We start from the raw sequence: 23,019 nt of genomic DNA, 5'->3' as shown, positions 1-23,019 counted from the left end.
TTGGAGACTGCCGGATTGCTCTACAATTTCCAAAACAGGTCTTTGGACAGAGCCTGACTGAATAACACCATGCTGCCATCTCAACACCTCAGGCTCAGCCAGGCTGACTCCCTGACAGTCTCTGGGCTGGAAGTTAAACTTTAATGTGAATCGGGGGAGAAGAAGCCAGGCATGACTCAGCCAACCACATTCCATCCCTTTCCCCTCCCCACTGGCCAGGGCAGTGGGACTGGGGAGAAGCAGAGGGATCAGAGACAGAGAAGGGATCTGAGACCCAGGGGCTGACCTAGCATGGAGCCCTGTGACCCACGAGGGAAAAGAGTCGCCGTTATCGGTGGTGGTCTGGTAGGAAATGCCATTTAGCTGCTGCATGATTGTTTCCTGGGGAGCTGGGGCTGTAAAAACACTGCTTGAATGTGGGGGTGAATGTTTTTCCTCTGTCAGATGATGGGGTGTTGCAAAGGGGTTGATTGAGTTCCTGCTGTGGGAGGCTCCTGTCCTATTCTTGGGTGAAGGGGTTTGGGTGGTGGGTGGAGCACTGGTGCCCAGGTACATTAAACATCAGTCCTTGTTTGGGCTGCCAGGTTCCCCTGTCCCTTGGCTGATTCTGGCTGTAACCTAATCTCTAATGTGAAATGCTTTGCAAGATCTGAGAGTGGTAAATGCCAGGCTGAGAGGAAACACCTTCCTCTGCCCGGTTTTGTTTGGGGGTGGTTTTCATCCACTGCTACTTGTAGAGAGGTGTGACACTAAAGGTCAGGCTGGGTGGGGCTCTAAATAACCTGGTCTAGTGGAAGGTGTCCCTGTTACAGCAAGGGGCTGTAACAAGATGGTCTTTAGCATCCTTTCCAACCCAAACTATTCTATGAGTCTCTGATTCTATGACTGCTTGGGGCATTGCAGCACCTACCTCTCTCTCGACTTTTTGGACGTTAGCTTCTCAGAAAAGAGTGATGACAGAAGAGGCTGTAGTTCTGACAACAATTCCTAATGGAAACTGAATTTTAAAAAGTTATGTAAATTACAAACAGGACATATTGTAGTGTTCTCCCTCACTGTGTTCCCAAGGGAATGCTGCTACACCGTGGATTAGTGAAGGTAAACACAGTCCAGAGGGGAGCTGGGAGTTTGCCTACACCAGCTCCTGCTGTCTCTGGCTGTAGAGGTGAGCCCTGCTGCATTCAGTTGCTGTGTGTAAACAAGCCTGAGCTTGGTATGACTTTATAAAAAGAGTTTTGATGGGTGGCTTTTTTCTTGGGGTCTCAGCAAACACACAGGGCTGCCAGAGGACTGCTCTTCAGTAAAAAATCTTCTAAGGTTCTTGGTCAAAGAACCTCCGTGTTTATGCTGAGCTGCATCCCTTGATCACTTCTTTCCTTTGATGCATCTCAGCAGTGACCTCTGAGATACTTCATCCGCCACTCCTGATCCTTGTCTTGTAGGTGGGTGCATTAAATGCCTGTTTCTTTGCTAGACGAGGTTTCCATGTTGACGTTTATGAAGCCAGAGAAGGTAAGGTCAGCCTGATCATTACTGTGTGAGCTACTGAAACTGTAAGAAAATAATGAAAGCTGAGAGTGGCAGTTTGGGGATATTATTTTCTCTCTCCCTTTTCGCTCCTGTGGTGGGGAGGAGCATTTATTTGAAGTTCATCTTGTGTGGAAAGAACCCACTCTTTAGCTGCTAAAATGATGCCCTTTTTATATTCTTGGCTTAAACACTGATTCAAATCCTCATCTTTGAAGCCTGGTCTCTGCAGAAAGGATTATAGTACAGTGTTGGGTCAGAAGAAGAGATGGAGCTTCCAGGTCCACAAGGTACCAACAAAAGAGGAATTAGGATTTAGAGCCAAGACACTAGCTCAAAGGCAGAGAAATTGTTCATCTTCAGTATCTGTCAGCTGGCAGACAAAAAAGACCTGGGCAGAGATGGCAAGCCAAGTGGCAGGTGGGAATGATTCCATGGAAATAACTCAAGTGTGCAGTGAAGGCAGGGAGGAGCCATGCCTGACACTCTGTGGTAGCTCTTCCTGCCCTGATCAGAGCAGGCAGTTCTGCTACACAGTTTAATGTTGCCAGAAGTTCTGCAGCTTCAAAAAGCCTCTGATTGCTCTCACTTGCCTTCTGAGCTGGATGGATCCAACTGCACTACTCCAGTTTTTGGCCCATTGCTTACACTGATGCACATGTTGGGATGAGGAGGCTCTGCCCCATGCACTGGCCAGACAACCCAGGAAGTCTAAATGAGGCAACTCAGAGGAGGAGCAGGCCAATGCCCAGACATTTCCATCCGGTCAGCCATGAAGAAGGTGACCTGCCAATGTCCCAAAAAGCATCAGTTTGTGGGCCTCAGCAGAACTTGCCAGGCATTCATGGCTCAGCCTTCTCCATTTAGAGGGGGAAATGGCTGTTAATGTTAACAGACCCTCTGGCACGTGGGGTGCTGCCAGAATCCAGCATTCCCTTGGCAGCACTTGGCTGCAGCTGCTTCTCCCAGGCTAGAGGCAGCACGGAGGGTCCAGGCTGGACTCCCCCCTACCCTACCTGCTGTTGCTGCAGGGGGCTTGGGAGATGTTCCCTCAGCAGGCTGTGCTGCCATTGCCTCCAGAATGCACTGCTGTCCCTTGCAGATATCCGAGTGGCCAGCTTTGCCCGTGGCAGAAGCATCAACCTGGCCCTGTCTCACAGGGGACGCCAAGCCCTGCGAGCTGTGGGGATGGAGGAGCAGGTACTCTGGCACATTCTGTTGCTCTCTGTGCCCTGTCCTTTCTTGTCCCAGCCAGACCTCTTCCTCTGCATGCCTGCAGTCTGGCTCTCCCCTGCCTCCCAGCACATCTGCCAGCAGGATCCTCCCCACCCCGGGCAGCTGGGCTCTGCTGCTGGCAGTGGCTGCTTCCCTGGGACACCAAGCACCTTCCAGTGTTTACCTCCCTGCCAGGCTCCCCTCCCTCCTGGAGCAGAGGGCAAACAGGGCAGGAGGAGATGGACTCCCAAAAGAGCTGATGCAATAAAGCAGGATGCAATAAAGGCAGCTGTTTGTCCCACTGGCATGTCCAGATTTGTATTTTCCCAGAAAACCTTGATCTTTGGGCTGACCCCTGAAATCCATCCACACTGCTTTCTGCCCAGCATGCTTGGCTGGGAGCCCAGCATTCTTCTGCAGGGTACTGGCTGCCATTTAACATCCAGCTGCTGGCAGTGGCAGGATCTCCTAGTCCCTGGATCCCTGCAGAGGAGCCCAGGCTTTGACAACACACATCTCAGTCCCAGGGTGTAATTTGGCTCTCATCCCCTGCCCTGTCCAGCACTCTGGGATTTTTCATCTCCTTTTTGTCCAAAAACAATTTCCCTTTGGTTTTTATGAGCGTGAGCTTGTAAGTAATCTCAGTAAATGACATGACAGCCCTGATAAAGTTTTCCCTGGTGGTTTGGAAATGTGTGAGCAAAGAACCCTCCATTCTCCCTCAAGTGCAGTACTTGGGGGAGGGGATGATGCTTGGTAACTCACAAAAAACCCACAGTTTTGGCCAGAAATGTGGGTTGTGTTCCCTTCTGTTTCAGATTGTGGCCAAAGGCATCCCCATGAGGGCAAGGAGGATACACACACCTTCAGGGAAAAAATACTCCATCCCTTATGGGAAGAAGGACCAGGTACTGGAGTTGATTTGCAGAGCACATGAGGTCTTTGTTAGCATTTTGTTAACATCTCTGTGTCATGGACAGTGTGGGGCTCATGGATGTGGGGGAGGCTGGAGAGAATGAGGGAAGGGGGTTTGGAAGGGAGGGTTTCCTGCCTGGCCATGCAGAATGTCCTTCAGCAAAGCTTTCTGAACTGCCTGTTTGTTTGCCTTGCAGTACATTCTCTCTGTGGACAGAGCAAACTTAAACAAAGAGCTGCTGACAGGTAGGTTGTCTCTTCTGTTTGCAAATTCTTATAACACACTTTTGGCTGGGGATTTAGGGTTTGCCCCGTGACTAGAAGACTTTGAGCCCTGAGCTCCCTTACCCAGATCTCAGAAAGTGCAAACCTGAACTAGCAGAGGAAAACCTGTGCTGTTTCCCAGCTAAGCAGGAGACACCTCCTCAGTCTTGGTTGTGGCATTTTCCATAACCCCTGATTGTACAGAGACAAATAGAAAATTGGAGCTCTAAGGCTAATCAGACTAGACCAAATTTATGCAAATTCCCCACTGACTGCAGGCACCTCATCCCATCCTGAACTGCTGTGGAGTGATGGTGGAAAGCAGTCAATGACTTAGGTCATTGTGGGGAAGAAAAAAATCCTTGCAGGACTCCTTGCATTTTTCAAGTAGTTTATACCATAGCTGACCAGTCCCAGTGTGCCCTGCCTGCTGGCCCTCATGAAACACAGCGAATTATTTGCTGTAATGGCAAAAATCCCTATGATTTAGGGATCTCTTGGAAATATTTTTTGTGGTTACAGAAAACCCCTCTACATGTAGTTGTCTTTTCACAGCTGCCGAGATGTACTCCAACACTAAACTGTTCTTTGGACACAAGCTCCTTGGGTGCAATGCAGAGTTGGGGACATTATCCATAAAAAGGTAATCCCTGCACAAGTGTGGGATCAAGCACTGTGGTCAGTTAGTTTCTGCTTAATCATTCATAAAACCTCAAACAATTGAGCAATCTCAGTTTTGAAACTAATGGGCAGACAAAACCTTCTGCCAGCTTTGGAAAGGAGAGACATCAAGGCAGCATTCATGGGGAGGCTGAGAAAGGTTTAAGCAACTCCCTAACCCCCCAGGCTGGCAGCAGGCACACACTTCCCGACCTGTGCAGGGGATAAACGTGCCAGTATCTATGGCACTGGCTTCAGGGACAGATTGCTCATCAGGGGGTGGGTAACTGGTGATGCCCCATCCCTGGGAGTGTTCCAGGCCAGGCTGGATGAAGCTCTGAGCACCCTGGTGTTGTGTCTCTGCCCATGGCAGGGGGGGGAATGGGCTGAGCTTTAAGGACCCTTCAAACCCAAACCATTCTGAGGTTCCATGACCTTGTTTCACAGTCTTTCACAGAAGTCCTGGTCCTACCCCCCATCCTCCTGGCAGGTGCTGCAGGCTCTGCAAAACAGCAGTGTTATTCTGAAAGTGCCTACTGTATTGCTGAGTAGATCTGGCAGAGTTATGCTTTTGATAAACTACAAGATAATTATTTATCCTAATGCTGTGCTTCCCAGGCAGTGAGAGCCGATTCCCCCACCCTAGAAGATTATTAACACATTTTGCAAAAGGCAGATCCTCTGGGCACAGTGGTGCTGAGCTGGCCTGGGGTTACAGGAGGATTAACCACAGAATCATGGAATGGTTAGGGAAGGAAGAGACCTCAAAGATCAGATTGATCCAAGGTACTGTCTTGCTCTCAGGTCTGACCAGCAGACCTTGGAAGTGAGCTATGATCTCATCGTGGGGTGTGACGGAGCCTTCTCAACAGTCAGGAAACAGTTCATGAGGCAAACACGCTTCAACTACAGCCACGAGTACATTCCTCATGGCTACATGGAGCTGACCATCCCTCCCAAGGATGGAGACGTGAGTGTGCTTGTCCCAGGGGCTGCTACAACCTTCACAGGTTGGATATCCCACCCCCTTCTCACTGTGGCTCTGCTGCAACAGCTTTGGAAGAATTAACTTCTCACCTGGCGTTCAGGCAGGGGATTAAACCTTTCCTAAAATAAGGCATGGATCTCTTCCTCTTCCAAAAGTGGGGCCAATGTTGGTACTGCATACAAAAATTCTAGAGAGCCTGTCCTGTAGTGGTGGGATTAACTCTGGTTCTGAGAGGTCCTGGAGATATGGGAACGTGTCTATGAGGATAACAGCAATTGCAAAGCATCATAGTTTTGCTCATATTTCTTACTCTTTCTTCCTTCCCTTGCTCTGTGTCTCCCTGAAGCATCAGGGAGCAGAAAGGGGCCCTGTAGTTGTTGCACCTTCCCATGGGAACTGTTGTGCTGGTGTGGAGGGGAGCCAGAGCCTGGGCTGGGGAGACTGAGCAGGGTAGGTCAAGGATACAAAGCAATTTTCTTTCTCTTTCAGTTTGCCATGGAACCAAACTACCTCCATATCTGGCCGAGAAACACCTTCATGATGATTGCACTGCCCAACATGGTGCTAACCCAGGGCCATGTTCTCCTGGGGAACAGGATGGGGCTGGTGGGGAGGAACGGCTGTGGTGGCAGGGATTGGGAGGGTCAGGAGTCACAGGATAACTGAAACACAGAATCAATTAGAATGGAAATGACCTCTGAGATCACAGAGTCTCACCATGACCCATTTCTACTTTGTCAACCAGACCATGGCACTGAGTGCCGCATCCAGTCTTTTCTTAAAAACCTGCTGGGACAGTGACTCCACCAGCTCCCTGGGCAGCCCATTCCAATGTCTGATCATCCTTTTGGGGAAGAAATTCTTCCTAATGTCCAGTCTACGCCTCCCCTTGTGCAGTTTAAGACTGTGTCCTCTCATCTTGTCCCTTGTTACCTGGGAAGAGAGCCTGACCCCTACCTGGCTGCATCCCCCTGTCAGAGTGTTGCAGAGAGTAGTAAGGTGTCCACTGAGCCTCCTTTTCTCCAGGTTAAATACCCCCCACTTCCCTCAACTGCTTCTCACAGGACTTGTGCTCCAAATCCTTCAGCTCTGTTGTCCTTCTCTGGACGTGCCACAGCACCTCAACGTCCTTCCTAAACTGAGGGGCCCAGAACTGGACACAGCACTTGAGGTGTGGCCTCCCCAGTGCTGAGTATAGGGGAGGAATCATTTCCCTGGTCCTGCTGGCCACAGTTTCTCACACAATCCAGGTGCCATTGGCCCTCTTGGCCACTAAGGCACAAACTGGCACATGTCCGGGGAAGGAGCCAGGAGGGACACCCAGCCTGTGCCAGGCTGACCACAGCCTAAGGGGTGCAGGGCAGAGAGCTCAGAACCAGTCCTACCTCAGCACTGAGTAATCTGTGGCACCTCTCTCTGCCCACACATCTGAGCCCAGCCAGACCCCCACAAACCAGTACTCTGCAGCTGGATGCTATGACCTACATGCCAGGGGCAACAGAACAGTGTCCCAGGCCCATGATGGACAGTCACACACTTTTTCTGCCTCCCCTGTGCCTGCCCACTGTGAGAAAGGGGGTGGCCAGACACTCGTCCCTTGCTGTGCCAGTGGGTCACTGTGATTGCCAGGTGGCAGGCTGGGCACTGAGCTGCTGCTTCAGGTGCCACATGTTCTCTCTGCTCTCTGAGCTCCTTACTGACCCTCTTTCCTGGCTGGCAGGACAAGTCCTTCACCTGCACACTCTTCATGCCCTTTGAGGAGTTTGAGAAGCTCACAACAGGCGAGCAAGTGCTGGGGTTTTTCCAGACCTACTTCCCAGATGCCATTCCCCTCATCGGAGAGTAAGTGTTCCCATCTCTCCTTTTCACTCACCTTCACAGGTATCTATTATGGGATGGGCTTTTTCTTGGATGATACCAACAGTCTCAGCTGTGTTAGGCAATTTCCTTTTCTCTTAAAATGAATTATCCCAGGACTTCATATTAACTGAGAAACTTGGATGTTCTCTGGTATGTCCTTCCTACATTGACCAACATCTACCACTGCTCACAGTGAGAGGACCAAGATGCCAATAATCAAGTTATTGATTTAATATTAATTAAGTTGTGTGCAGAACTTAAAATCTGCAGACAAAATATCTGGTCCACAGGGAGGAAGTTGACTTCCACATTTTTCTATCACAAACAGCCTAATGCACAGGCTTGGGGATTGCATACCAGAGCTGACAGTGTCTGTGGCCTCAGCTTGGATGTGGCACAGCTTGCTCTTCTTTTTTGTGGTCCCACACAACAAAATCTGTTGTTTTACCTGAAGGCAAGAGCTGAAGCACGATTACTTTTTGCTGCCAGCCCAGGCCATGATCTCTGTGAAGTGCTCTTCCTACAACCTCTCCTCCCGGTGCGTGCTGATGGGAGATGCTGCTCATGCTGTGGTGCCCTTCTATGGACAGGGCATGAATGCAGTAAGTTCATGGCTGGCCCGTCCATGTTGGAGGGGATCCCACTCCTTTCACCCACAAACACCTACTTTTGGTGTTTAACTCCCTAGAGTTCATGGGCTGGCCTGTCCCACAGCCTGATGTCCTCTGCATTGGCAGGGGTTGAGCTCCTGTCAGGATGTCCTCCTAGGAAGGACAGGGGACAGGGTGATGAGGCCACCTTCCCATGGAGCAGAGGACTGTTACTTTTATTTTTAAGGGTTAAGTTTTCTTTTATAGTTCTTTTAAAAGTTTTAAAGTTCCAGAGGTCGCTATTGGACACTAAATGAGTGCACAGAAGCTTGGTGAATTTAAGAGAGAAAAAGAGTCAGTTTTATTTCTGACTTTGTAATATATAGAATTCTAAAAGCGACAGTGGATTGGAGGATGAAATTGCCACCTCTCCAACTACTGGTTAAACTAATAGTCTATCTTCTCCTACAAAGAAGAATGCAAAACAATCATTTACATGAACAGTGTGTGAGAACTCTAGTAGAAATATGTAAATATTATCAGAAGGCTAAAGAAGTTTTATGAGAACTTTAAAACTTTTAAAAGAACTATGAAAGAAAACTTAACACTTTTAAAAATTAAGGTAACAGAGGACTATATGGGTGGGGTGCCCAGGCAGCTGGGAAAAGCAATCCCCTCTGATTTCTCTCAAGACCCCTGTCAGAGGGGCCTGGAGTAAGACTCCTGCTCTGAAGCTGTGGTCAGTGGGACCAAACAGCTACACTAGCTAAGCATACTTCTGAATGTATGGGTCCTTTATGCCTATTACCTCCCTAATATTCCTCCCAGGGCTTTGAAGATTGTCTGGTCTTTGATGAATTAATGGACCAGTTCCACAATGACCTTGGTAAGTGAGGTGGCTGGGGATGTGCGGGAGCAGAGGAACATCCCTCTGCACCTGAGGGCAGCTGGGTACCCTGCAGGGAGCTGCCTGTGATCTGTTCCTTTTTTCTGCCAGGTGCCTGCCTCCCTGAGTTCTCCAGACTGAGAGTGCCAGATGACCACGCGATTTCTGATTTAGCCATGTACAATTATGTAGAGGTGGGTGAGTCCCACAGACCTGTGGTTCCATGGGCCATGCACACAGCAGTGCTCTCAGAATCCTGCAGCAGGCAGGGCCCCCAGCAAGTCTCTGGCTGGCCTCTCACCCTGGCAGGCTTTGGAGCTCCTTGGGAGTGTCACTAGGGCTGAGGAGGCGCTGGTCCCTGTATCACCTCCAGGACAGTGGGCGAGCTAGCAAAGCACAGGGGAGCTCTTACAAAACATGTTGCACAGGGGTGACTGTTGCTCTGTTGCAGATGCGTGAGCACGTCAATTCAACGTGGTTCATTTTCCGGAAGCGCGTAGACAACTTTCTCCACGCCCTCATGCCTTCCACCATTGTCCCACTGTACACCATGGTAAGCCAGCATGTCATTCCCCACTTCTGTGAGCTCCTCCTGCCTGGCTTTGGGGTGGTGACATTCTCCTGCAACCCCTCCCAGGTGACCTTCACCAGAATTCGCTACCATGAGGCCCTTCAACGCTGGAAATGGCAGACAAAGGTTGGTCAAGGGTGGTGCCCACCCTCCCCACGCCATGAGCCTTGGGAGCATCCTGCACACCAGCACTGCTCAGCTTTGGTGGCGGGATGTTGCCTGCTGTGATGATTTTGCTTGGTGCTGCAGGGTGGGGGCCAGCCTCTGATGATGTTGGGGTTTCTCCTTGCACTTGCAGGTAATTAATCGAGGGCTCTTTGTAGTGGGGGCAGCAGGACTGGGTGGTACCTACCTGCTGATAAAGTGTCTGGCACGGAACTTGAACTTCTGCTTGGAAGACTGGTGGGGCTGGCCCCATTATCTAAAGAATATTGGAGATCTTCCCTTTGGCACACGAGTGGTTTAAAGGTATGGGGAGAGCCTGACCCCTGCCTGGCTACATCCCCCTGTCAGAATGTTGTAGAGAGTGATAAGGTGTCCACTGAGCCTTCTTTCTCCAGGCTAAATACCCCCAGCTCCCTCAGCTGCTTCTCACAGGACTTGTGCTCTAAATCCTTCACCAGTTCTCTTGTCCTTGTGGGGCTGGCCCCATTATCTGAAGAATATTGAAAATCTTCCCTTTGGCACATGAGTGGCTTAAATGTATGGGGAGCTCCTTGTTTTAATAAAAACAAAGGCATGGACTGTTGGCTCGGCTGGGTGATCTTGTTTCTCTTGGGATGTGGTTTGGCAGCTCCTGCAGCCCCTTGGAAGCAATTTGGCCTTTCTCCCTTTCCCAGCTGAGAGGACCCCATCAGGCACAGTGCCCAGAAAGCCTCTCCAGGTCTCAGGTGTGTAACCTTGGCAGTCTGGCCTTAAGGGATGTGGTGTGTAGATGTGGCACTTAGAGATTATGTTTTAGTGTTGGACCTGACAGTGCTGGGTTAGTGGTTAGATGGCCAGTCATCTTAAGAGTTTTTTCCCAACCTTAATGATCTTGTGATTCTATGCCCTGACCAGTGTGTCCCAGCCTGCAGACTGCTGCTCTTGGCAAAAACAAGATAACATTTTGAGGGTCCTGAAGCCAAAAATAGCTGCAACCTGGGATAGTACTAGGAGGATTATCAGACACACTTTCTTCTTCTTACCTTGCCCTAGACCCTCACCATCACTGCTTAAGAACAGTAAAATGGCCCAAATTGACCCCTGATCTGATGTGGCACATCCAATCTTATTTGATGTGGTCTATGTACAGCTGCCAGCACATGGGCAGGGACAAAGCTGCTCTGCACTATTCTGTGAGTCAGTTTTGGGCTTGCAAGGGGACACCATTCATGGCATAGATGGCAAATAGTGTAGATAATAGTTTGCTTCTCTAGCTGGGATCTTTCCCAGGCACTGTACCTATGAAAAACAGTGGCAGCAATGACAAGGTGTGACTGTAGTTTCTCCAATGAACGTTTTAGCCACTGCCCTTGCACCTAATTCTTAGCAGAACAGATATATTTACCTTATATATTAATCTTTATTCACAATAAACTTCTTCAGAGAAAAAAAGATGCAACACAATACAACTCTATGCAAATTAATCCCAAACTTCAAGCAAATAAGGAATTGTACCACCATTTCACAGGAATGATCCACAATGTAAGAGCAACTGGCTGCTGTGTGGGGATGGGGTTAAGTGCTGAGCTGGAGATGCTCTGGGTACTGCCAGGTGTTTTGCACAGCTGGCCCCTGGCATGTCTGACATGCTTGCAAAGCAGGGAGAAGATGATGCCCTGGGGGTGGAAGAAGCTATGGCTGACCTCCAGCCTTCATTTTCCAGGTGCTCATAGATCATAGATCAAGTTTCATAGATCAAACAGTGGCTCTTACTGTGCAGAGGACTTCAAGGCATGATGGAGGTAACCAAGCATGCAGAAGCCCAGGCAGAACCTTGCCTGAGGTAGATCTGAGTGATGTCAGGAAGCAGTTGGTGATTTGGGAAAAAGATCCAGTGCATGTTCTCCAGTTGCTCTTCATCGCAAGGTAGAGGCACTCACAAGCCTTTAGGGCCTATCATATCACTGCAGCCTCTAGAGCAGCTGCTTGGACCCTTTCTGTCCAGCTCAGCAGTGAGTTCTCTGGAAAACATTGCATAGTGGTGGAGACCAATGCAGCAGGGGAAGGCACGGAGCAGCCTGCAGGCCAATCGTGCTGCAGCAGAAGAGTTGGCAGTTTTGAAATCCCAGCTCAAAATCAAAGCTGGAAGTGTTCTGTGCTCTCAGCTGGCTTTGGGGCTTAGTGTCCAAGACTGCTGCCAGAAAGCAAAGTTAGCATCAGGAGATGGGACAGGAGCCACTGCACATTCCTGTGGTGTTCCCCTCTACCAGCTCCACTAACACAGCCATCGAGCAGTGGGTCAGGAGACGGGCATGGGTGCAGCCCTCAGCCAGCACCTGACATGACGGGGGCCTCTTGGAAGAAGGGATGAAACCATGAGGATAAAGAAGAAGGGGCAGGAGCCTTAGTTTAAGATTTCCTTAGTTTGAGCTTTCCTTAGCTTGGCATTTCCTTATTTAACAGTGCTTCCCAGTGCTGCCAGGTATTGCCTCATTCATTAAACTTGGGGTTGACGACAGTGGTGGTGGCACTCTTGAAGAGGGGATTATCAGCCTGGAGGGAGAGAAGAGAGAGGCATGTGTTGGGCTTTCCAGCAGAGCATTACCCATCCCACCCATCCCAATGCAAACAGTACGGAAAACATCGGAAGAAGGATATTTAGGCTGTGGGATATTCATCCATAGGATATTTAGGCCCCTAAATGGCAAAATCCAGCTGGGCTGAAAAATGAGTAGTGGGGAGGGCTCAGGTCTACATGGCTGCCTCTGGAAAGGATGTCCCCTCCTACTGTCCCCTCCCCAGTGGATCTGAGCACCCCAGAACACCCCACTGGCACAGACGGGCTCTCTTACATCATTCCACTTGGCTTTGGACTTCTCCTTCTCAAACCGGCGGTATTCCCGACGGTCAAGCAGCTCCATCAAGAGCCGCCAGATGACCAGGACCAGAATGCCAATGAGGAACACGCCAGCGATGGTGCTGCCCACGATCAGTGGGACGTTAGGAGGCTGTGGGCACTCTGTGGGACAGACAGACGGCATCAGGCTGCAGCCCCTGGTGAAGCAGCAAGGCTGCCATGGCAGGGTTGGCAGCCTGCCTGTGGCAGGGCAGGAGTGGGGTTGGGATACCTCTATCAGGATCAACGATGATGGTATATATCTCCTCGCCATCCTCCTGGACCATATGGAAGGACATCCAGCAGTTCTGGGAATCCTTTTCCCTGCATTTCCTATCACTTGTGCTCACCTCTGTGGAGTTTGTGGGCAGCTGGATGTTGAGACAGGCCTGGGAGCAGTTCTTCTCAAAGGGGCCGCTGTTGAAGAACTTGCACTCCACACAGGAGCTGCAAAACAAGCAGCCACAGCTGACATCTGCAGGGGCAGAAGCCCTCTCACCTGGATTTGGCTACAGCTGGGCTCTGCCCAAGCACAGGCAGGGATACTGGGGATCCCTGCTGCCCCCGTGCCCTCTCTGTGCCCATCACTCACATGTATCTGCCACAGGGAGAAGGGCAGCCTGGGCATTCCTGGCAGAAGGGGGGCTGGTACCCTCCCGAGCACTGGCAGCGGTTGCAGTGGCAGGTCCCACGGAGGCTGCACACGTGTCTGCGGGCATTGAGGCAGCTCTCCGTCGATTGCTGGCACTGGCAGGCGCTGCCCTCATATCCAGGCAGGCACTTGCATGCCCCGCAGTCGCACTGCCCGCGTGCTGCAGAGGAAGATCTTTCAGATCCTGCAGACAGCCAGGCCACCCTCCCTCTGCCCATGCTTGGAGAGCATCACCCACCCTGCGCTCACCACACCACCCTCAAGGAGGTCCTCCAGGCTGGTGTCCCAGCAGCCCCAAACCCCCCCAGCTGGGGTTATGGCACAAAAAGGCTGCATCTCCCTGGGCACTGAATTCTTCTCAGCCGTGGAAAAGCTGTCCCAGCTGCATCACCTGGGCCGCCGCAGAGGGAGCCGTTGAAGAACTCGCAGTTCTTGTTGTCGCACTGGCAGTAGGTGCCGTAGATGTACTTGCCAGGCACGTCGCTGGTGTGGCACACGCACTGCCCGCACACGCAGTCCCCCTGCCCCGAGCAGATCACCGAGCTGTTGTCCCTCCGGCAGCTGTGCTCCAGCTCCTTGCTGGTCTTTCCTTTGGTGTCGCACTCGCAGTTCTTCCCTGTGTATCTTGAATTGCAGCTGCCGCCAGAGGAGAGGAGCAAGCTTGGGTCAGTGGCCATGTGGCATGCACAGGGCCTGGAGCTCCACAGAAGTGGAGCAAATCTGGGACAGCCTCACCAAATAACAACAACAGCATGTTGGTTCTATCTCCGTACTGCAGCAGGGAGCAAACCTCAGAAATGCTGCTTTTCCACCATGTTGTCATAGTCACAACACTAAATAAATGCCCAGAAATTACTGATATATTTATAATTTCCAAGCCCTTGCCAAGGACATGTGAGTATTTCCTGAGGAAACCCAGTCTTTTCCTCTCCATGTCACTGAGAGGCCATGAAGCAATAATTACACTTAAAGACCATGAGCTGCAGCCAAGAAATGGGATTCTGAGAGTCCTACAGAAATCTGTGTCTGCTTAGTGGATAGATTGGTGGATGATTGGATACTGGGATGGATGGGTGGATAGATGGATGGATTGAGGCCCTTAGGGAAACAGCATAACCTCCACCAACAGAAGAGTAAGCTCATTGAGCCCCCTGCCTCTGTGTGAATACAGGGGACAGTTCCAAGGGGAATGCACAAATCCACCTCTCTGAACAAAAAAAAAATTGTGCAAAGCTACAGAGCCCAGCCCTGGCTTGGCCAAACACCCTGCTCCCAGCAATTCCCCAGCTCTGCAGCATTTGAAATCATGTTTTGGGCAGACAGCACATACCTGCAGGTCCCACATTCGATGATGCCTTGCCCATTGCAAGCAGTTGGGTCAGGCTTGTCATTGCAGTGGCAGTCACAGTTGCTGGACACATGGACAGTGAGGGTGTCTGTGAAGCCTAGCGGCCGGATGGTGAAGGAATATTTTGGAATGCACGCCTTGGCTGTGACCTTCACTTTGAAGATGACCTAGAAAGTGCAGAGTAGGACAGGGGAGGGCCAGATGTCCAGCTGTCAGTGTGGTTTTGGCACTAGGCTGAGGACACGCACATCCAGAACAACGGAGGATGTCCCACATCTATAGCATTTTGGATATTCTTGGCATTAAATTAATATAAACAGAAAGCCTGGGAGAGCAACCAGGGCTCCTGTCATTACACAGGATGTGCAACAGGAGCTGGGCAAGCTGTGGGGTGTTCCTGGTACAGGAGAGCATACCTCTTCATTGATCTTGACATTGTCACACTGGCCTCTTGCTTCATCCACGGAGTCCTTGTCATTTTTGCATTTGGAGTCATATTTGACATCCAGAGTGTCCAGCAAGGTGGAATGGTCCAAGATGATCCGTGAGGAGAGGTTCTTTGGAAAAATGGTGGAGAAAGTGCCATCAGTCCAAGAGTAGACCAAACCAAGAGGGTATGGGGTTGCAGGTCAGGAAGAAGAGTCAGAGAGCACCACAAGTCAGGATCTCAGCTGCCTGAGGTGGTTCTGGAAATGCAGGTGATGCCATTGGAGAGATGGGAACTCCAGCACTTACATTGTAGGCCACTTGGATGAGTTCAATGATGTTGCTGGAGTCCTGGTTCAGCTCTCCCACTGCCGACTTTGGGATCATCTCACTGAGTTTCTGCCAGTGGAGAAAAAAGAGGTGAGCACTTCCTTCCACTTGAGAGCAGAGCAGGAGACAGCAGCAGGAGACACACACAGCTGTGTCTGTCCTCCTGGGAAGGGGATGGAGGCACCTGGAACATCTGACATATTCTCACCTTGTAAACATCCACCACCTTACTGGTGACAGCAAAAATGGGCTGAATGTTGTTTTCAGCAAGTTTCTGGACCAGCTGGCCAACAGATGGGTAGTCCTGGATGGGGAGAGGGATATCACGCTCATCACAACCTCCCCCACCAGCAGAAAAGTAGACACTTTGGGTGTGGCAGCACAATTTATGGTGATTAAGGTGATGTTTTGGTCTCTGCAACACGCTGTTTTACATAACATTGTCTTTTCTGCCTGGGGGAGGGAGGTGGGGAATGCTGGAGATGCTGAACAGGTACTTACAAACTCATTGCTCCTTTTGTACATGTTGTCCTCCAAGTGGCACTTGCCATCGTTGGGGGTCAGGATGCCTGCAAGCTTGCCATCCCCGGCAAAGTGGAAGCCGTCATCAGTAGCAAACACCAGCAAGCGGGTGACGTTGCGCCAGCCGATCTGGTCCTGCAAGGGGCACAGAGAGTGGCCCCTGTCCCTGAGCAAGGTTGGCAGGACAGTACCAGTGGGCAAGGCCCTTTCCAAAGTCTTGTGCCAGCCACAGCACGGGGCAGGGGGCACGAGGAAGGTGGGTAAAGGGAGATCAGGGTTAGGAGACTCTGGGGTAAGATGCTGTCATGTACTCTCCAGAGTGACCTGCCCTGCTGCCAGATCAGAACTTAGGATGAGCTTCCAGAGCCCCCCTGGAGAGGGGGGAAAGCAGCCCTCTCCAAGGTGTGTGTGGGCAGCAGCCCAGTTGCTGGCAGCAGGGCAGGGGCAGGACTCACCCCGCACACTGCTGCCTGCATCATGGCATCCAGCCCGCCCTCGGGGGCGTCCAGGTTCCCTGAGATGAACTGCTTCCCCACTTCGCTCTCAAACTGCTCGGCGTTGTCCGTCAGCGACAGGATGTGCTTGAAGGCGAAGGGAGGCTGGCACTTGGTGTCCTTATTGGGGCAGGGGTTCTGCAGCTTCTCGGGGTGCGTGTTCACGAATGGCAGCACTGTCTTGTCCACAAAGGAGCCAAACCCTAGCGTAGCCAGACAACAGTTTCAGGGGCAGGGCACAGGGCAAAGACCATCTGCTGGCCCCAGTGTACATGCCCATGTTCCTTGCCCTGCCGCACTCTTCAGCCTGGCAGAGGACACCTGCTGTCCACTTGCTGCATCCCCCTCCAGCCCTGCAGCTCTTCCCAGCAGCAAACGGATGTGCCAGGCTGAAGACAGGCTCACCAATACGCCGAGAAGGGGTGGTGCTCTCCAGCGCCCTGAGCAGCTCCCCTCCCAGCTTCTTCACGTTCTCCAGGTCATCCAGCATGGAGTAGGAGAGGTCCATGAGGTAGTAGAGATCAATGGGATACCCCATGGCACGGCGAAACTTCACCTCAAACGCAGCAGGATGGCCTGAGGGACAGGGACAGTGGGATCAGCTGCCATATTGTGCCAGCTTGTGCCATCACCCACCCCTCCTCTCCCTTGGAAAAAAGGGGTGGAAAGGCAGGCTGCAACATGTGGCTGTGTTTCAGGTGAGTCTGGGGACGAGTGGAAGTGCATTGTTGGCAGGCCACAAGAAGAAGGGTGTTGGGAATGCCAGGCAGAGCATACCTATCCTCAGCTTCAGGTGCACCTCCTGTGGAGTCAGCTGTGTTTCGTGGCTTAAAGGATTGTTCTGTGTACTTTTGATCTCATTGCCTGGAAACTCAATCTCAGTGTCTGGGCACCCCCTCTTCTTCAGCTGCTCAATGGTGTCACAGCGGATGGCGTCAGGCTCGCCGGCTTTGGTGAAATTCTGTGTGTGACAACACCAGCAGGAAAAAAAAATCAGAGGAGCAGGGGGTGAACAGGCACCTTACAAGACGACCTGGCCCCCAAACCAGGTCTCCAGGGCATTGATGGAGAAAAAAAAACCTTTGATGGGTATTGATGGAGAAAGGTCATGGCTGTTGGATCCCTCCTGGCCCCATCCTCCATGCAGGACATTAAACACAATGAAGTCAGCCAGAGCCAGGCAGGCAGGGTGACTGTCTTGATGCCTATTAGCTGACTGCTAGGGGGTGACAACTAGACAGGCTACATGGACCTACCAGCTTCTTGCACCAGGCGCAGCCAGGACCAGACTGAATGCAGTCTTTGCACGTCCCCACCTTGATCTTGGGGCACTCCATGGCGAAGGCTGGAAAGGCAAGAGGACAGAGTTGGTGTGGGGGGCAGCTGGGGGTGTTCAGACACCCAACACTGGGCACCCATGCTGGCCTGAACCTGCCCTGCCTCTCAAACCAATGCTGGGGGACCTGGAAGGGCCCTGAAGTGCCTTGCTGTCCTTCAGCTGGGCTGGCTCGTGTTAACTCCAGATCCCAGGAAGTGTAAGGACGTGGCCCTTGCACACTTCTCAGTGCTGTGTTCCCGCTGCTGCTGGGCAGCATTTCGGGTCCCCCCACTCTTTCACTGCCTGTGAAAGCTGCTGGGAGGAAGGCAGGTCGGGCTCACCTGTTGTCACCAGCAGCAGCACCCAGGTCACTGCTGGCAGCTGGAGGCAGCAGTCACGAGGCATTTTCTGCAGGACAAAAAGCATTCTTGAGACCACCTGGGATGTGCCCCAGGGATGGGGCAGCCACAGTTTCTCTGGGCAACCTGTGCTGAGATCACATTCATTAACACTGTCGTGTGTCACGTCTTTCTCCAGTAAAGCAAACCCTGACCATGTAATGGTCTTGCAACATGGAACATGGGGAAGTCAGAAAAGAGGAATTTGTTAAAAGAAGAAGAAGGAATAAGAAAATAAAAGGAACAGCAGACATTGCCCTTTTTAGCAATATTAGACACAGTGTCTGAAAACCAGGTCATCAGTTTCAAAACAGCTCTGACAGCTGCCCTGAGTAAGACAAGAACCACTCCTCGGCTCCTGCCATCGCCCCTTCCTGTGAATTTGCCAGATAAACAGCTCAGAGTGATGTGGAAATGAGAAAACAAGAGAAACTCTCAAAAGACACTGAGGCAAGTTATACATTAGGGCTGCTCAGATCCCCTTCTGAGGCATCAGTGTGTTCTGTCTTAGCTCAACAGCCTCTGTAAGACACCACCCCAGCTGAGCATGACACTAGTCAGCCTTGAGAGGATGTCTGGTCTCCTCCCAAGGGCACAGAGAAGGTCTAGGTAGGTCAGTGGGTAATGTTTGCACTGTGAGGTTTGGTGCCCAGCTGTGCTATAGCTTTTGAGATGTGGCAGGACTCTGAGGGTGGTTGCCATCACTGATGATGGCTGGGGCCATCTGGAAACCCACCCTGCCCTGTTTCCAATCCCCCTGGCAGAGCTCCACAGCCAACACCACATTGCTGCACAGCCAACAAGAGGCACTGCTGAGGTCACCCAGCCAAACCCTCGGGGTGATGTGGCCTGGGAGTTCACTCTGCCACATCTGCACAAGACCATCCTTGTGGGTGGGTGTCCAGAGGCCTTCTGGACAAAGAGACTCTGCAAGTTCCTCTCCACCACCAGAGTTCCCCATGGTAAGATTTTAAGGGCATAATTTATTGTCACAGCTGCAATGTCGCTGTCTGTGTGTCGCGCACACCCTGTGTTTAGCTGGCCCAACACATTCCTGTCACCTCCAGATTCTGCCAGCAGTGTTTGAGCTTGCAGGAAAGAAAAGTGGCTCCTGCCTTTGTTTCCTGTAGAACTCAGTGACTGACACCCCAAATGTGCCTAATTAGGCTCCAGGTCTGCTACAAACCAGAAGTTCCCTCACATGCTGTGAGGGCTAAACCCATGGACTCAATGAGCTCCTCCTTTTCCACCTGCCCAGTGTTTCCAAACATTTAATTCCTGCTGCCGTGCCAAAGTGTGCAGTGGTGATGGGATAGAGCTCTGTGAGCTCCTCGTTCTTACTGGAGGTTGCAGTTTCCTGCTTATAGGCTCATCTCATAAAATAGAGCAACCCTAAAACTGGATTAAAAAAAGCTCCCAAACTCCAGAAATAGTCTCAACACACCCCCAGTGCTAGCTGCTATCAAGTATTGTAAAGTAGGGTTCGTGTTGTGAGCTGCATTTGGATGCCTTTTTCACCCCCACAGTGGCTTCTTGCCCTTGTCACAAGAGTGTGAAGCACATTCTGACACTAAGAGAGAGCAACAACAGGAAGTTCAACAGTTCTCTTCTGCCACGGAGCGAAATTGCGCCGTGGTGTGTGGGTGGGTGAGTGCAGGGCTTTCAAAGAGAACTAATGGGGCTTCTGCCTTTGTCTGCCTCCTTACAGCCTTCAGAGGAGGGCAAAGCAGTTTTTCAGCCTGACTGCATGAGCAGGGCACCGACACAGGCCTCAGCAGCATTTCCTCCAACCCCCTTGATGATCCCTTCAGCTCATCGCAGCCTTGCAGTCACCACCAACCCCCGGTCTCGTCTCCTTCAGGTTCTCTGCCTGTGAAGTTGTTCTTTCCCCCCTTCTTTCCCATAAATTCAGGCAAGCAGAGGGGTGCACATAGCCCACCCTCCTGCCCTGGTGTGAAGGAGCAGAATTGCAGAACTTTACGACCACCTTCATCCCATGGTGGGGAGTGGGGTGCCAAGATGGAGCAACCCAGCTGAGGGCAGGACACATTGCCACCAGGCTCTGCTTCCTGGCCAGGGCTGCATGGTGGCATCAGGGGGAGAAAGCTGCACCTCAGGACCAGGGTCTTTCTTGGCCTTGTGCTCTGAACTTCTCATCACATGCCTTGGGTGGCATGTGGGATCAAGCCTCTTCTTCAGCAAGAGCCTTTTGCAGAAGCCACCAGGATATTCCAGCAATGGAGCATCTGCCTTAGGGGCAAGATGCCCCCCAGGGGTCTGCAAGCCAGAAGGTGTGAAGGTGGCCTCAGGGAAGGTGCATAAGTTAAATGCTGGGTGCTGTTCTTGCTGTTGTGCCTGTGGGCAGGGGGCAGAGCTGGGGCACTCTGGCACTCAGGACATGCTGGGGGCTGCTGTTGGGGTGGAGCTGGCTGCTGTGCTCCGTGGAGGAGCAAGCTGGGAGTTATAAATAAGGCTGAAGGGGAAGTGTTGATGCCAGCAGTGATCTTGGTGCCATAAATAAAGCAAGTGTTCAACAGCAGGGATGAGTCTTGAAGACTGTTAGCCACAAGTTCCCATCAGGGCTTTGCTAAGCATCTGTGTTCCCACAAAAAGGGAGGATATGCACTCATGCCCAGTATCCTGGGGAGACTCCTGTGGTGTTTGCACCATCCATCTGTAACAGTGAGGTTCCACTAGTGCCACAGTCCATGGGTGCTTCCTCCACACTGCCAAGCAGTGCCAGATGACCATAATGATGTGACAGAGATGCCAGATATTGCACCCAGCAGAGCTGCTCCTTCCCACCCCTGCAACATGGGCAACTCCAGACCCCAAGCACAGAAGGGAAATGAGCGGAGTGGGGTATGGTGAGGATGGGAGAGTGGATGTCACTTGACTTGGGACTGATTTTTCTATCACTCAGTTGCGTGATGCAGATAGATCCCACCCAGGTGGTCACAGACAGGTCTTTCCCAGTCCGTGTAGAATATCACACTCAGTGTGTGTGTATATGTCTTTTTATATATGTTTTGTATACTTAAATCACTGGAAAAATATAAAAATAAATATATACAAACATATATTTAATAGATAAAGAATAAATATAATTAAATAAATGTGTGTATATATATACATATATATGTATTCCCATGTCCTGCCTAGTCTGTGGCATCTCTTGGCTCTGAGCACCAAGGTCCCTGGGTGCCCATGGGGGCCTTGCCCTGCCCTGGGAGGAAGGGAAGGAGGGGATTTGTGCTGCTGGGTCTGCCAGGGTCCAGGTGCTGCTCGGGTAGGAAGGGGCTGCCCTGGGGACACCACACCCTCCAACCTGCTGAGATCACTGGGAGCAGCACCAAAAAAGTGCAAAACCGCTGTGAAGCAGGATGTAACAGTTACGACAGCTAGGACAGCAAAATGCACCGTTCAGAGATTTCCCACACCTTGCAGCAGCCCCGTTGCAGTGACTGTGCTGGCCACAGGACACGATGTCGCCGCATGTGTTCACATCTCCGCTTCTCACCTGCTGGGAGGCTGGGAATTGTAGCTGTGACATTGGAAAAAGCATCACAGCCAGGGACCAGGCTGCTTTCCCTGATACCTGGCATGTGCCCCACATTCCTCCTGCACTCAAGAGCCACTGAGATGTTGGGGAGGAGCTGCTCTCCCCAGGGCCACACGCCAGCAGGGCACTGGATGTGCGCAGCACACAGAGAGAGGGAGGAGACGGGCGAGGGTCTCACTCGCTGTGCCAGCCGCTCCCCGGGCTCCCAGGGGTGCAGGGACCCCTGTGCACAGGCATTCCAGGCAGTGACACCATGCTGAGCGCTCCGGGCAGCCATCCCTGCTGTCCCTGTGCCATGCTGCCATGCCACTTCCCTCTTTCCCACTGCCACCTGCGGCCTGCGGTGGCGGAGATCCCCTCGGGAAGAGGGAGGCTGATGGCAAGGTGGCAGCCCCAGCCCGTGCCACCCTGCCCAGTGCCATGTGTCAGGCCGTGGGAAGAGCACACTGCTCTCTGCTCTGCTTCCCGAGCCTGCTGGCTGCTGAGGAAAGGGAGTTTTGGAGGTCTGGCACCCTGCCCACCATCACCACCTGCATTGCCAGGCTCAGTGCCACCTCCAAAGGCAAAACTGTTCCAGACCAGGTGAGCTGCCTTTGCAAAGGCTGCAGACTGACCTGCCTGAGGCAGGGATGCCATGCCAAGCTTCCTGAAGCTCCCTGAACTCAAGTGGCCAAAGGTTAGATCAGGAATAATAAAATATGTCATTGAAACACCAGAACTACAAAACCCCTTTGTTGCCTGATTGCCTCTCCCCAAGAAAGGAGGAACAGAAGGGTAAAAATTGAGATGCTGTACTTGCCTGGCCTCCAGCCCTTGTCTCTGTTGTGTACTTGGGCTGGGATGAGGATGGTCTCAGCTTTTCAAGTTTGGCTGGGAAAAGCAGCTGGGCTTCAGGAGCTCTGTGACGTACCCCAGTCTTTCCTTCCTATTTCTGTCTTGCAGTTGCAGAGGAAGAGGAAGTCAAGAGAGGTGCCTGTGGGAGGGCGTGTTTCCCAAAAACCCCAGCCAGCCCCACTCAACCTGGCCAAACCCACAGCATCCTGCCCTGTGGGACTGGGACGGGTCCCCCTGAGATACCCAGGGGCTTGCAGCACGTAAGAAAGGGACACACCCAAACCCCCAAACTTTATGAGAACTTTTCACCTTTCACAGCCCTGCTGGGATCCACCGCTGTCCTCAGTGGGCAAACAAAGCTGGGAGTGGGGGTAACTAGTTCATTAGGGAGCTGTTGGCAGCCCTTGGGTGTGGAGAAGTTGGGAAGCTCCTCTCAGACTGTGAGTCTGGAACGTTGGTGTAGCCAGGCCTCCTTACTTGATGAGAGGATGCAGGCGCCGTCCTCTGGCAAAGCTTAGGGCTGTGTGGGAATTTTTTTTTAAGCAGCCTTTTAGAGTTTTTGTGCCCAATGACTCCTCCCAGAAGCAGCATTTCCCTGACCAGAGAGGAACAGAGCCCT

At 51.8% G+C, this 23,019-nt stretch overlaps 2 protein-coding genes across 3 annotated transcripts; one reads left to right on the top strand and one right to left on the bottom strand.

Annotated features, from left to right (window-relative positions):
- Positions 1–145: 145 nt before the first annotated feature.
- Positions 146–10,219, top strand: KMO (kynurenine 3-monooxygenase). 2 transcript variants are annotated; one of them, XM_002192743.6, is made up of 15 exons: positions 146–345; positions 1,443–1,512; positions 2,630–2,727; positions 3,561–3,650; positions 3,855–3,903; positions 4,477–4,564; positions 5,386–5,551; positions 6,059–6,130; positions 7,290–7,411; positions 7,884–8,031; positions 8,848–8,905; positions 9,017–9,099; positions 9,357–9,458; positions 9,543–9,602; positions 9,775–10,219. In XM_002192743.6, exons 1-15 carry the CDS (start codon positions 292–294, stop codon positions 9,940–9,942), a joined length of 1,428 nt encoding a protein of 475 aa, XP_002192779.4. In that variant the 5' UTR covers positions 146–291; the 3' UTR covers positions 9,943–10,219. The 2 variants fall into 2 exon arrangements, with proteins under 2 accessions (XP_002192779.4, XP_072787724.1); XM_072931623.1 differs by lacking the exon at positions 1,443–1,512 and having other exon boundaries at positions 222–345.
- An 801-nt stretch (positions 10,220–11,020) lies between these two features.
- ITGB2 (integrin subunit beta 2) lies at positions 11,021–22,501 on the bottom strand. The gene is made up of 16 exons (XM_004175163.6): positions 22,366–22,501; positions 17,948–18,014; positions 17,545–17,633; positions 17,066–17,249; positions 16,694–16,864; positions 16,250–16,491; positions 15,774–15,929; positions 15,481–15,576; positions 15,252–15,341; positions 14,933–15,073; positions 14,499–14,683; positions 13,560–13,804; positions 13,109–13,328; positions 12,749–12,963; positions 12,473–12,639; positions 11,021–12,173 (listed from the first exon to the last, which is right to left on the bottom strand). Exons 2-16 carry the CDS (start codon positions 18,009–18,011, stop codon positions 12,111–12,113), a joined length of 2,328 nt encoding a protein of 775 aa, XP_004175211.4. The 5' UTR covers positions 18,012–18,014; positions 22,366–22,501; the 3' UTR covers positions 11,021–12,110.
- Positions 22,502–23,019: the final 518 nt, after the last annotated feature.

Source organism: Taeniopygia guttata, chromosome 7 (assembly GCF_048771995.1).
Source record: "Taeniopygia guttata chromosome 7, bTaeGut7.mat, whole genome shotgun sequence".
Taxonomy (NCBI): domain Eukaryota; kingdom Metazoa; phylum Chordata; class Aves; order Passeriformes; family Estrildidae; genus Taeniopygia; species Taeniopygia guttata.
This window is presented reverse-complemented; position numbering and strand designations above follow the sequence as displayed.

What these genes read in the sequence shown, in the direction of transcription:
- ITGB2 (XM_004175163.6), bottom strand. Translation starts at nt 18,011, where the DNA reads ATGCCTCGTGACTGCTGCCTCCAGCTGCCAGCAGTGACCTGGGTGCTG. An exon ending in TCTCCCTGTGGCAGATACAT is followed by an intron (nt 12,964 to 13,108) that starts GTGAGTGATGGG and finishes CTTGTTTTGCAG; the next exon opens with CTCCTGTGTGGAGTGCAAGT. An exon ending in CATCGTTGATCCTGATAGAG is followed by an intron (nt 12,640 to 12,748) that starts GTATCCCAACCC and finishes TCTGTCCCACAG; the next exon opens with AGTGCCCACAGCCTCCTAAC.
- KMO (XM_002192743.6), top strand. Translation starts at nt 292, where the DNA reads ATGGAGCCCTGTGACCCACGAGGGAAAAGAGTCGCCGTTATCGGTGGT. An exon ending in TCCCTCCCAAGGATGGAGAC is followed by an intron (nt 5,552 to 6,058) that starts GTGAGTGTGCTT and finishes TTTCTCTTTCAG; the next exon opens with TTTGCCATGGAACCAAACTA. An exon ending in CCAGTTCCACAATGACCTTG is followed by an intron (nt 8,906 to 9,016) that starts GTAAGTGAGGTG and finishes TTTTTCTGCCAG; the next exon opens with GTGCCTGCCTCCCTGAGTTC.